Below are 14818 nucleotides of genomic sequence, written 5' to 3'. Positions count from 1 at the left end.
AATGCGTAAGCACAGATCATTGCATTATAGAGAGGCAATTCTTTGCTTAAAATCATATCAAACACCCACTTTGCTTCATCTATAACTCCGCATTTAGCATACATGTCCACTAAAGAGGTTGCAATAGGTATGGATAGCCAAATTGCATGCCTTGTAACATAGCCATGAATAGCTCTTCCATAACGTAATGCTCCCAAATCAGTGCAAGCTGCAAGTGCAGAAACAAGGCATATGGAATTGGGTTTAATCCCTGCTTCTTGCATTTGCTGGAAAACCAAAATTGCCTCATTGGCAAAACCATTTTGAGCCATACCAGAAATAAGAGTAGTCCAAGTGATCAGGTTAGGTTCAACACCAAGGGTATGCATTTGCAAGAACATGTCTTTAGCCTCATTGACCTGGCCATTTCTAAGGAAACCCAAAATTACAGAATTCCACGAAATCACATTTGGTGGTACACCCTCCAGCTGCATCTGATAAAACAATTTCAAGGCCTCACCACTCTGGCCCAACTTAGCATAAGCGGCCAACATTGTATTCCACAATACAAGATCTCTCTTGATCGTGGAATTGAAAACTTGTCTTGCATAATCAATTCTTTCACATTTGGCATACATATCTACAATGCTACTGGCGACGACCACATCAGATTCTAGGTTGTTTCTAATACAATAACAATGTGCCTCCTTACCAAGTTTCATGTTGCTTATATCTGACGAAGCAGACAATACGGATGCAAGAGTCACAGAGTCAAACCTCAAGTTTTCTAACCTCATCTGTCGGCACATATTAAGCGCCTTGTCAACCTGACCATATTGCGAATAACCAGATATGAGCAAATTCCACGTCACCACATCTTTCACAAGCATCCTACTAAATACTAGCTCTGCATCCTCAATCAAACCAACCTTAAAATAGAAGTTTATAATAGAACTGCCTAATATGTTATCCAACTCTAATCCGCCTAATAGTGCAATAGCATGCCCTTGCTTGCCCTCTTCAAGTGCACCTACATTAGCTGATGCTGAAAGTAAGCTCGACACAGTGACTCGAGTCGGTTCAACACCTTCCACTCTCATATCATAAAACACCTCAATCGCTTCATTATTCATTCCATTTTGGACATAACTCACAATCATCGAATTCCAAGCAACTACGTTTCTGTCAAGTATACCATCAAACACCTTCCTTCCATCCTCCACGATCCCACATTTCCCATACATATCAACCAGACTACTCGCCACAAAGACACACCCACCAAAGCCCATCTTCACCACATACCCATGGACCCCTTTCCCAAACCCAATCCAGCCAAGAGCACCGCAAGCCTTCAACGCATTAGGAAGAACGAAATTATCCGGTAAAACCCCACATTCTTCCATCTCACAAAAACCCAACAAAGCTTCCTCACTAAAACCCATCCTACATTGCAACCCAATAATAGCAGCCCAAGAAAACACATTCTGCACCCGCAGTCTGCGAAACGAACGGTTCGCAGCCTCCGAAACATCGCATTTGGCATAGAAAATCACCAACTTTGTTTGAATATACTCATTTCTTAAAAAGAAATCACCGTTCTTTACAATTCGAGAATGAATTTGCTGACCTGTGAAGAGAGCTCGTTCATATACACACCCCTGAAGGAGCTCACCATACATCTCAGGCCCCACTTGAAGATTCCTTAGCTCCATTTCACTGATAAGGTTCACAGCTTCTTGAACTTGGCCTTCTTTGCACAGAGAAGATATGTGGTGGAAGTAAGACTTGTACAAAATTTGATGATTTTTGGCATCTTCTTGAAGCTTTGTGAGATGGGTTGGTGTGAATTTCTGAGAGTTTGTGGCTTTTGAGGGTTTGAAAGGAGGGAACTGTGGGTTTGGAGGGGGGGTAACAGCAAGAGAAGCCATGCATGAAGAAGCAGAAGCAAAGTGTGGATATGGTTGGCGATCATTGTTGCCACACAAAGCTTTCGTCAAATACAATTTATAGGAGAGCCCCTTGGCCCTTGAGTATAGGACATACCGTGTAAAACTCTATTTTACGGCTTCCATAAAAATTTGATATATATATATACACAACTAAGATAAAAATATTGTATGTTTAATTCAAATCAATTCTATAGATTATTCCATTTGTTTTAACTTAACGCTCACCACTTAACCTCCACCCACCTCCGCGCCTTCAACATTGAAATCTTTAAAACCAACTAAGACGGTAGCTCTGGTGGTTTTATTAATGTGTATTTTGTTTATAAGGTATTTTGTTAAGAGAGGAAAATTATTTGGTAAGAAGAGTTGTATTATGTTTTGGTGTTTCAAGTTGTAGTCAAAATATTTAGTTTACACCCTGACCTAATTATAGGAATTTTTTTTTTTTTTTTTTTAATCTTGGATAATATATTTTATTTTTATTTTTCTAAATTTGTGGAAATGGTCAATTAGTAGAGAGTAATGTTATATACCATTTTTATAAATTTATTTTATTCCTAAAATTGATGTGATGTTTAAAATAGTGATTGGAAGGCAGTGGAAATTTTAAAAGCCACATCGGCTTTGAGAATAAACAAATACTAAAGTGCAATTACTATTAATACAATTATTTAGTAAAATTAATAGTAATTAATAATAACCTAGGAGACTTGAGATGACAAGTTTCTTTAGCATATTGGAACCAGTTGTATTTTCTTTATAGTTCCCTCCTAAAGCTGATTATAACCTTTATTGGGATTAACCTAATTACACAAGCTTTTTTCCTTGGGTGGCCATGTATGTGATAGCATGGTGGCTAGGGTTTTTCAGGTCCTACTTTGACATGGAAGCCTAATACTACTTCCACAATGAGACATAAGTTTATTTAAGAGAGCTTGTGTAAGTACTAGAATTCACACTCTTGGTCTCTTAACCAAATTGAAGAGAATGTTTAGAGGTCTCAAAGCCCTAATCTACACATTTTCTTGGTGATTGTAGCAAGAGAATCAAATTAGCCCCCTTGTTCTTGGAGTAGCCGACTTGCTATGTGAGTATTCTCCCTTTGCCATTTTTTTTTTGTTTTTGTTTTCCATGTGTTTTATACATATAATCCTAACGATTTTAGGCAGGGCCAATAATATAAAATGGGTCTGAACATTGTAGAAAATCATTTCAATCCCTTTTCCCAATTATATTATACAAATACAATCATCAAAACCCTTTCATCTATCAACTCAATCCAAAGGCCTGTTGCAAGTTCCTTATCTTTTCTGAAAGTTGAAGGCCTTCAAAGAGACAGCAAAGACAGAAACAAAGAGCACACAAAACCCAATTAGTGTGAGAGAGACCACCCACAAGAAATCATATTTGAACCCAAAGTAATCCCTGATGAACTCAGCAACTGTCTCTCCTGTGTCCAGCTTAGTGTTAATGTCTCCATATTGTGAAGTAGCCAACCCATAGAAGCTCCATGATACGGGGGATACCCAAACATACCATCTCCACCACACGGCAATTCTCTGCAATTAGTCAAGTTGTTTAAATTACAACTCTCTTTCTTGGATTATGATAGATTCTCAAATTACGATTTACGGAATTTACGTCATTTTTAGGCATCATATTACTTGAAAAATGTCACATATTAAAAAAGTGGAAAAAAAAATTCACCCCAAAAAGTTTTTTCTACACTTTTGTAGAGACGCTTATTCTTCAGAAAACTAAGAGATATAATTTTTTTATTCAAAGCTTTTCTATAACATAGAGAGTAAGAACATGATGAAAATATACTCAGTTCTTAACCCTAACATGCCACATTTTTAATAGGTAGCGTTTTTCAAGTGTTTCGATGCCTAGAAGTAACCTAAATTATAGGAAATCCTGATCCCTCTCTCTCAGCAATTGCTAAATACATTATAATAAGGATTATTAGATGAAAAATTACCGTTCGGGGGATCACAAAGCCGGTGAAGAGATTCCATGTCGAGTAAAAGATACCGGAAACTATGGAGGAAACTTGGTTGTTAGGACTTACTCCTATGATCATTCCATAATATATGTGGTACAGAATTGTGATGAACATGAAGAACATGTTCTGGAAGAACTTAGTGGCTGTCCATTCATAGTCAATCATTGCATAAACTATAATCCCATAAATAAGAACCTGAGCCAATACATATGGGATCTCAATTGTAACCTGAAAAAATGAATGAGGAAGATCAAGGCAAAGGCAAGAGAGAAATCAGTGCAACTGCAATGGTCACCAACATTTTATCAAACTAATATTTGCTAGGCACTATGAATACCTGTGCAATTGCAAAAGGCAAAGGAGAGTACATGCCAGCAGCTCTCTCTCTATAATAAACTGTTCTTTCAGCAGCTAAAACTGGTTGCACTGTACCAGCACTTTGTGGCCCCAAGAACATAAGTGCAGTATACATGGCACCCAACCCATTGAAAATTTCTTGCTTTGTTCCCCTGTCAATTCAAAATCTTTAATGAGTTATTTTATATACATGTTGCTCCAATTTCGTGCGAGATTCATTGGACAAAGTTTTCATCAAAACTGAGTTGATGGAACTTTCTCTAACCTAGTTTGGAAGAAATTTGATTTTTCTTGTACGTACCTTCTGGGGCCAAGACGCCAGAATATAAATCCAAAAATGATGGCCATTGAAGTGCTAAACACAAGTCTCACAGCATTGTACGGTGTGTTCCTCCAATATAACTTGTGCTGTTTCCACAGGCAGGCTTTGCATTGAGTGAAATAGGAGCGGGAGTACATAGAGGGAAAGTGGAGTTCTTGTGAATCTGGAGAAGGGGTACTCATGTCCCTAAGCAAAGCTTTGTTTCTCCTGCATCAGAATTATCTGAGGGATTAATTTGAAAGAAATAGAGATTAAGTTGTGAGTTTTTGGGTAAAAACCATTAGGAGTATTTCTTAACTAACCGAAAAAGATCTGATTTTTTGTATACATCTGCAAATTTGATTCCTAAAGCCTCTTCTTGTGCCTTTGTTGTCACTTCCAAGGCCCACGTTGCCGGGTTATAACCATTTTTAATTCTACCAACTCCATCTATTTCCTTTGAACACACAAAAAGAAAATGAAAAAAGAAAAATGTGAATAATCCAAAAAAAGATTGGAAAACTTCACTTAATCTTCTTAAACTTTCAGAGTTTTTGCAATGCCACCCCGAACCCTATTAGCAGGGGTGACATTGAATTTTTTCGCTAAAAGTTTAGAGAGATTAAGTAAAGTTTTTCCAAAAAAGATAAAAAAAGCAAGAAAAGGTTCTAGTTAGGTTTAGGGCTACCTCAAAGTAGTTGATCAAATGGCGAGACTGTGGCCCAAGTGGACCTACATAAATTTCTTCACCACCTCTAGCCAATAGAACAAGCTATATTTGGAAATCAAAAGCATTCAGATTTCAAGATACACAAAAGGAAGAAATGATTTAGAGTGTTTTTTTTTTTTTTCTGTACATCAACAAATTCTTAATTAATTACCTCATCAAATGATTCAAATATGTCTATACTTGGCTGGTGAATTGTGCATACTACAGTTCTGCCAGTGTCCACAGTACTTCTCACAGTTCTCATTACAATGGCAGCTGCTCTTGCATCAAGGCCTGTGGTGGGCTCATCCATGAATATTATTGAAGGGTTTGCCACAAGCTCCACTGCAATTGTCAACCTTTTGCGCTGCTCAGTGGATAGTCCATTTACATTTGGAAACCCAACTAAAGCCTCTCTCAATGGTGTTAGCTCAATCAGCTCCATCACCTCCTCAACAAAAGCCTGCAATCATTAAGTTTCAAAAGAAAATAGTACCTATTAACATAAAAGGAATTTCAAAAACAGAGGAGGATAGATAAAGTTAAAAAATTTATTTACCTCTCTAGTCTTTGCATCAATCTCTGTAGGCAGACGAAGCCATGCTGAATATAGGAGGGACTCATAAACAGTGACAAGGGGTGAGTGAATGTCATTTTGTTCACAGTATCCTGAAACTCTAGCAAATGTTTCCTGCCTCTTTGGGTAGCCTGAAACTGTGATGCTTCCCTCTAAATATCCACAGTTTTTCCTGCCTGCCAACACATCTAGAAGTGTAGTCTTTCCAGCCCCACTAACACCCATTAGAGCTGTCAGGACTCCTGGCCTAAAAGCTCCATTAACTCCCTTCAGAAGCTCCAATTTATTCTCTAAAACACCTTCATCTTTAATTGCCTATGAAGTTTGTAGCGGAGATCCTTTAGTTTTTTTTTTCGATCAATGTACATACGATTTACATGGATGATCATAAAGTTGTAAAGCATAATTACCTTTGGCATGTCAACTGAATATCTGATATTTTCATAGGTCAGAGAGAGGGGAATGAATGGGAGATGCATTCCTTGCTTCTTAGGTCTACCAACTGCAGTGACTTCTGTCATTTTATGCATTGTCTTAGGAATCACATTTTAATCATCATTAAGAAAATCTCAATCTAAGAGCTTAATGCCGGCCACTACAGGAAAAATGGTCATTAACGACGTCGATCACTTATTAGAGACGACAATTTGTGGTCGTCGCTAAAGCATGGCAAAAATTTAATATCAGCGACAACTAGTGCTGTCCGTAATACTGGCGCGGTAATTACCTGTTGGTGCATTGTTATTGCTGGTCCTGCTGGAGCTTGTTCCATTTTCTAGTGTCTCCTCCCCTTCAGTCTTACTTATTTCCAGAGTATCTTTCGACAGAAAAATCACTTGAGACTTCCCATATTCTGCAGAGAGTCGTAGCAACATGTTTATCAATTCAGTTTGAATAGCAAAGAATTACAAGAAAAAGAAAATTATTGAGTGTTGAAAATGAGAATGCTTACGATTAAGATAAGCAAGACCTAAAGCAGAAACCCCATTGAATATGAACATGAAACCAATCAATGCAACAAGACCAGTCCATGGCCAATATGGATTGGTCAACACTCCTCTTGCTTTCAGGATGGATATTCCTAGAGCTTCTTTTGATCCATTATTAACCTACATTTGGTTTTCACATTCAAGCTTGTACAGCTATATAAAAGGATATATAATACGAAAGAGAAAGAGCGGAAGAAGAGAGAAAAAGGAACCGATGAAGCGTTAAGGCTATATCTTGTTTGTATTGAAGTATGTAAAAGTACTCTATTATAATAGAAAGAAGGATACTCACCTGTTTCCAAGCCTGGCCAAGAAATTCATTTGTTGAAAGTCCAGTTTGCGCGTAAGTCAAGGGAGACAACCAAAAACCCCAAGTCAACCAACTCTGTGCATTTTCTAAATGAAACATGTAGAACACAACATTAAGCCAGATTTCTATATAATCATAGGGAAATCTTTTAATGTTGAACTATTAATATATACCTCGTGATATTACAAATCCACTAAACACAAGAAGCCCCATGAATACAAGGCATCCGACTGTGTTTGCAACAATATGGTCCCTAGCAAGTGCAGCCATGCATCTGAAAAGTGAATATGACATCTGTGCGCTTGCAGTGAGAAGGAGAAAATGTCTTAGCAGCCTGATGCAGGAAACATATATAAATCAGTGAATAAGGAGAATCCCAGGAAGTAAAACGAGCGAGCTTAAGCTTTTGAAATAAATGATAATTTAATTAACATGTATAATATCAGAGCAGAGGTTTCGAATTTTGTCAATATGGGATAAATGATGATTTAACAATAAGGATAATCAGTTTTGAATATACAGACCTTATCCCACTTGGATCAAATCCTATTACAAAATAAGTTGTGGCAACCCAAAAAGCAACTTCAATGAAAGTTACAGGAATCCCAAGGATGGATACTGGCAAGGAAAATGCCCAGGAAGGATAGAAGAGGAGGTCTCTTTGCTTATAGAAAACAGGAAGTTTATCAATGGTGGATGGAAGTTCAGAAAATCCAGTGAACATTATTGTAATGAGCCCAAAATAAAGAGCACCAAGGTAGACTAATCCATCTTCTACAGTACTGTGATGCTTTCTGGATTGTGCAAAGACAGTTGCCGCGATGATTGCACAAATTTCAAGCTGAAATGATGAGAAGAGTGTAAAAGTCATTTAGGTGTAAGAATTCTGTTGAAGGGCACAAAATCACAGGGATACTAGCTACTCACTTGAATTGTCTTGAAAATGTGAAAAGATGCACTCCTCTTCATCAGAATAACTTCTCTTGATAAACAAGCCTTCATCAATTCTTTCACATTGGCTCCATATTTGGATCTTGTCAAGGATGCAGAATGGCTCTTGGACCTATTGAATGGGGTGGCAAGCTCGCTTTGGATGGTTCTTCCTACATGAAATGACTTGAAGGCATTTGCAAATTCATTGACAGAAATGTAGTGATATGGCTGTTCTTCATTTGCCCAATACTGTCTCTGATCCTTCCATGATATCACCTATAATATGATGCAAAATATTGTCATCTATGTAACAATTTTGGTACTTGGAAGCAATCACGTATCTCAAAATGTTAAGCGGATAGAAATAGATGAATGTAAGTGTTTAATTAACATTTTAACACTTCCACCACGTGTAATACTATGTTAAATTACTACTTATCATAAAAGTTTAAGTCGATACGAAGAGTTAAATTTTCTCTCATGTGTTGACTTAAACTCTCACTCAACACGTAGAAGATTTAACTAAAATTGAGAATGAAGTGGAGCAAGGTTTAAACTCACGACTTATGTTAAGATATCATGTTAATGCCTTGTTTGGGTGTGCGTTTAAGAGGCTTAAAAGTATGTTTAACACTTAAAAAGTCTGTTTGAAAAAACAAAAAAAAGTAACCGTTTGGTAAAAAAAATTGAAAACGCTCTTAAGGGTCTAAAAAACCTAAAAATGAGTAAAACGCATTTGGCAAAAGCTTAAAAATGAAGCTTTTACCAAACAACGCTACTTAAAGGTTTAATTTCTCAAACACAATCCCAAACATGCTCTAAATCATCACTTATCTTAAAAGCTTAAGGTACTAAGAATGAGTGACTCTCTTTCAATAACTAAAACGACCCAACAAGTGAAATATTTAACTAAAACAAGAGTAAATTGTGAAGTTAAGGTTCAACCTCATGACGTAAAAGTAAGATATTAGAATCGTTTCTTCAAAGCGACGTTAAAAGAAACGACTCTAATCACGAGTTTTTTTTGTAGAAATACTTACTTCCTGGAGGTAGTCTGCAATGGCTTTTCTCTGGGGACATCTGAATCCCATGGACTCAAAAAAGTGAAGAACATATTGACGGGGACCCTCATACACAATTTGTCCCTCGGAAAGAAGAATAATGTCATCGAAGAGCTCATATGTTTCTGGCGGAGGCTGCAGAAGACTGATTAGAGCAGACTTGTTCAAGATGTGGGTTGATTGCCTGATTGAGTTTATTATCTGAAATGTGGTTGAACTGTCAAGACCATTTGATATATTGTCCATGAGCAGCACATTTACGGGACCAACCAGCATCTCCCCTGCATCAAATATCAAACTTACTTTCAATTATATTTTCACCAAAGAAAGTAATTCAAAAGTTTAATTAGATTATTTTGAAATAAAAAAAAAATTACTCAGTTTCTTTCATATGTGAATCTACCTGTAGTGACACGTTTCTTTTGTCCTCCTGATATACCCCTTATCATTTCATTCCCTACAATCGTATCAGCACACACATCCAGTCCTAAAAGCTGGGAAAAAAAAGAGAAAAAAAGAAGAGATATATAAATTTAAATTAATCTACATTTAGAATTAATCTTTTGGGTTAATTACCTTTTTAGTACCTAAGTTTTCATGATTTATTTTATTTTTTTCACTTAAGTTTCAATTTGTATCATTGATGATACTTGACTTATGGGTAATTACTAATTTAGTATCTTCATCACAATTCCGTCTGTCAAACTAACGGACTGCAATGGGGATAGTTTCGTCCACCTCTGCGGCCAGTTTGGGGGTAGTTCGACCACCCATGGCCTCTAGGGGGTGGCTCAGCCTTTGAGGTGGTTTCAGCCACCCCCTTTTTGGCCATTGGGGGTGGCCGAACCACCCCTAAAGGTGGTTTGGTTACCTCCAAACAAGCTGTAGGGTGGCCGAAACTACCCCCATGGCAATCCAATAGTTTGGCTGGCGGAATGGAGATAGAAGTACTAAATTAATGTTTACCCATAAGTTAGATACCATCAGTGATAAGAATGGAAACCTAAAAAAGTAATTAACCTTAATCTTTTTTGCTTATTTACTGAACATCATAAGTAATAGATTGTCCTCCACATACCTTAAGAACATAGTCCGTGACTATGTTTTCCTTGTGCCCTTCCAAAACTGACGCCTATGATTAAAAGAAAAAATATGTCACAAAAAAAATCTCTTTGGCCTGAAGATTGAAGACATGCATAGCTCATTGTGACATGTTATACGTGTAAAATCACACGTTATTTCAAAAGTATAAATATTTTAGGACAACTAGTGACTTATTCAAAAATAAAAGTGTTAAAATATGAATTAAATAATTAATATATATATATATATATATATATATATATATATATATATATTTTTTTTTTTCTTTTTTTAAGTGTTTCCTTACCTTCATCAAAGCATCAATATAGGGATCGGGCTTTATATTGAGTTGCTTCTCTCTTCTCAAAAGCTCCGTGAGCATCTCTAAAGTAGTCAATAAACCAGAAATAAATATTAAAAAAAAAAAAGGGTAAAAAGATTATGAAAAGCCTAATTATTATACACGTGTTGTAACTAACTTACCATAGCCAGTACCAACTCCTTGACATTTTGCAGAGAAAGTTAAGGTTTCTCTAACAGTTAACAATGGAAGATGAACATCATACTGGCTAATATAAGCAGAAGTCCTCTGGGGTACAAACTCGTGCATCTCATGGCCATTGTATGTTACTTTTCCAGAAAACTATCATTCATGCATAAATAAGATACCATAAGAGCTTCAAATGTTCAAACAAATCCAGAAAACTATGCAATTAGAAGAAGAAGAAAAAAAAAATTCCAGAAAACTATGAGTTTGACTTCTTTACTTTTAGTTCCGAGTCAAGTTTTCCTGACAAAGCTTTTAGTAAGGTGGACTTTCCCGAGCCTGGCGGTCCTAAAAGCAGAGTCAACCTGAAATGCAGGGACCAAACAGAAATTTTTATGGAAGGGGGAGCCACAGTATAGGGGTCAAAATATGAAAGCGATGAAGTTGTTCTTAAAAAAAAAAAAAAAAAGAATGTGAAATATATTAAAGTTGAAGATTAAATTAATATATAAAAAATAAAAGTAATATTATGCATATAGTATTGTTAATAAGATATAAATAATAGAAAAAAATACAAGATAATTGTTTTTTAATATATTACAATTTTCAACTAATCATCTGTTAAAATGAAATTAGAGGTTGTTAATTTTTTTATTTTTTATTTTTATTTTTATTTTTTTGTGAGGGATAGTTCATTTAGATTTCATTAATAGAATAATCAAGAGCATAAAAACTATTATAATCACAGAGCGTAAAGTTCTCTAAAACTCTTAGATGTTGTTAATACTCTTAGATGTTGTTAATAATTGTTTCTTCTTTCTTCCCGGATGTTATTTTTTGACGCACCTAAACACTAAAAAAACAATTAAAGTCTCATTTATGATAAAAAGTTAGTCAATGCTCTTTAATTAAGGCCCAAATTATGGTAAACATAGATACAAAAAATTGAATTTCATGATATTGAGGTTTTAAAGGAAATGAACAAGAAAATGAAAAGTCACATTAATTGCACTCTTAAAGCAGTTACTGAACTCATAATTTCACCTGAACTTAAAACCAACATATTGACCAAGTGCGTTCATTAAAATAATTTTTAAATATAGTAAATATCATTTTTGCAAATTAAATTCTATATATATATATATATATATATATAAAATTATATGTAGCTCAACCCAAAATATCACATCTTGCAAGTCATTTGGAAAGAAAAAAAAAATTAAGGTAAAAAATTAAGAAGAATGAGTTAAAATTAAAATTATTTAATTAAATATTTAAATAAATAAAAAATAATAATTAAAAAAAAAAAAAACCTACTTAAATTTGTTGTCTTAGGCCTCAAAATTTATTAAGCCAGCCGTAAGAAGAGCCATGGCCCATACCCTATACCGGCTCTCCCCTTCCTCCGTCTCTATTGAGGTTAAATAAAAGTATAATATTAAAACTACATATGAAGGAATATGCTGAAATTCTTACAACTTTTAATACAATTTCTTTTTAGAAATTCCAGTGACAAAATCTATAATTATATACAAGAAATATGAACAGAGGAAACAAGCAGAGTCTTCATCTTACCTGCCAGGCTTGATAATGCCATTAACATCACTAAGAACTGAGAACTCTTTCTTTTGACTTGGAAGAATATGGAGGAAGTGTGCTATACCCTTTAAGACACATGACAAATTAATCATTAATATTATTCAAGAATATTCTCAAAAGTAGTCAAGGCAAAATTACATGCTCCAATTTCTCCACTGCATTAATAATATTACAAACCTCTGCCATATTCAAAAAGTAGTTGAAGATTGAGGGTAAACCTCTGCTTCCCAGATACCCTTTTGCTTCAACATTCAGATTCTCAAATCGAACTTCTATTGTTGGCAGATCGAGAGCAACTCTTTTTGTTTTTCAATCAAATATAACACTTGTTAGTGTGAGTGAGAAATGTTTAGGAAAAAGAAAATAATTAATAAAAGGGAAAAAGTTTTCCCGACCACCTGTCGATTCTCATCTTGAGCTTTCTCAAGAACTCTTCATTTTTTTCAGCATTACTGATCAACCTGTCCAGCAGCTCCTTCCTGTCTTGAATCCGAAGCTTCTGAAGATCGATTTCTTTGAAGCCCCCTGCAACTCCATGCAGCAGAGCTTTACGTGCCCTGTCGTACGTTGGAAGCCTTTCAAGAGCAGCCCATTTGAGAGCCTGTTCGTCGTCGTTTTGGAATGCATCTCTGCTAGTGCTTGTCACTTGTGAAGAAGATGCTCTACTGTGTCCAAAATCCATCGCTAGAATATCACCAACACAAAGCAGAGTAGAGACCCAGATATGAAGAGGGAGGGACGAGGGAAGTGAGTCTAATGAGAGAAAATCCAAGAAAATTTTGCCATTCAAGTGGGCATGTTTAGGTGCTTAATAGCAAATCCTTTTAATCTGTAAAGAAATTAATGGGCTTGCGACTTGGGAATTTGTGTTGGTTGGCTGACGTGTATAATTAAGACCGACGCAGCAATAATCGTAGAAAATCGCCAAGGATCTCAAGAATTTATGATCTTTTTATTGTTAGAGAAATGTCACACGGTACTTTCTCAATTATCTCCTTTCCAAATTTACTATTTGAATTTATAAACTCACACGTAAGTCCCGCAAATTCAATAGTAAATTTATTATTTGACCGCTAAACAAATTAAAATAGACGAAATATGGGTTGGAGAATGATTTTTATTATTTACTAGACCCTTTTTCTTTTGACCATATAACAATGTACTACTCTGTTTTCTTTGTAATCAAGCATTCGCCGCGACAACAATTATTATAAATGAGCTTGTGTCCTTTTTGGTTTAGTAGTTTTAATACATGTGATGTGAAAACAAAAATAGTAATTTTAAGGGAAAATTACACTTTATTCTCCCAAAGTTTGGAGCGATTTACAATTTGACCTCCAAAGTTTCAATTTTGGCAATTCACTCCTTCAAAGTTTCAAATTTTTGCAATTCGACCAATATTATTCCAAAATTCATATATTGCCACTAATTTTTATTTTTTATAAAATAATAAAAAAAAAAATTGGGGGTGCAAAAATGGCCAGATGACGCCACCCCGATTTTTTTTTTTTTTTTTAAATTTTTATAAAAAATAAAAAATTAGGGACAGTATGTAAAGTTTTGGATACAATTAGTCAAAATTGCAAAAATTTTGAACTTTGAGAGGGTGGATTGCCAAAATTAAAACTTTGAAGGTCGAATTGCAAATCGCCTCAAACTTTGAGGGGATAAAATATAATTTTTCCTAATTTTAAAATGCATTAAATGTGAGTTTTAAAAATGCAGCCATGAAACTTTGGTTTAAGGTTGGGGGAGTGCTAGAGAGCCTGGGAATTTTCCCGAAAATTCTCTCCCGCCTGATGTAGAAAGCACTTCAGAAGAAAAATAAAAATTTTCTTTCTCGCTGCATGTCTGCCACCCACATTTTCCACGTCATGCGGGAGAGACATGCAGAGAGAAAGAAAATTTTTATTTTTCTTCTGAAGTGCTTTCCACGTCATGCGGAAGAGAATTTTCGGGAAAAATTCTCGGTCTTCCTAGCACTCCCCTTTAGGTTGTAGAGGATTCTAATCTTATTTATTCGACACGTGAGCATCACTTTAATTTAAAAAACAAAAATTCTAAAATAATTTCTATCTCATCTTAACTAATCTGCTTACTTGAAGATTAGGTGGCATCTCTTTCCATTTATGACAAGATTATGATACAGATTTTCCAATGTATATGATAATACGTACTTTGCCGCTATGCATGGTTTTGGAATATTACAACGTTAAACGATGTTTGGGTTACAACGATCAATGACGACACAATTAAGCTACTTCTTTTTGCAGTATGTTTATAGAATTATAGTAATTAAATCGTAATTGAATATTATGCATATCATCTTTTCCGATTGACTAATTTTTAAACACTACTTTTGTATCAACCCTGCCAATAGATGCACTCTACCCTGTTAATTAACCTCTAGGTGCACTCAACATGATAACTTAATTAGTTATATATGGTTACACGTACATTCACTTTAATAAGGCCTTTT

General features: G+C 35.3%; 1 protein-coding gene across 1 annotated transcript; it reads right to left on the bottom strand.

Moving 5' to 3' along the window:
* Positions 1-3151: 3151 nt before the first annotated feature.
* LOC132165465 (ABC transporter G family member 38) lies at positions 3152-13117 on the bottom strand. The gene is given in 24 exon segments (XM_059576047.1): positions 3152-3487; positions 3910-4161; positions 4271-4442; positions 4592-4819; positions 4915-5048; positions 5280-5363; positions 5473-5763; positions 5860-6192; positions 6288-6391; positions 6605-6730; positions 6830-6986; positions 7159-7262; positions 7350-7510; positions 7701-8062; positions 8104-8385; positions 9150-9451; positions 9574-9664; positions 10249-10302; positions 10561-10637; positions 10737-10896; positions 11021-11105; positions 12316-12404; positions 12517-12637; positions 12738-13117. Coding segments are annotated over 24 exon segments (4311 nt in total). The 5' UTR covers positions 13022-13117; the 3' UTR covers positions 3152-3229.
* Positions 13118-14818: the final 1701 nt, after the last annotated feature.

Source organism: Corylus avellana, chromosome ca11 (assembly GCF_901000735.1).
Source record: "Corylus avellana chromosome ca11, CavTom2PMs-1.0".
In the NCBI taxonomy this organism is placed as follows: Eukaryota; Viridiplantae; Streptophyta; class Magnoliopsida; order Fagales; family Betulaceae; genus Corylus; species Corylus avellana.
Note: the sequence above shows the minus strand (reverse complement) of the source record. Positions and strands in the feature narration are given on the sequence as shown.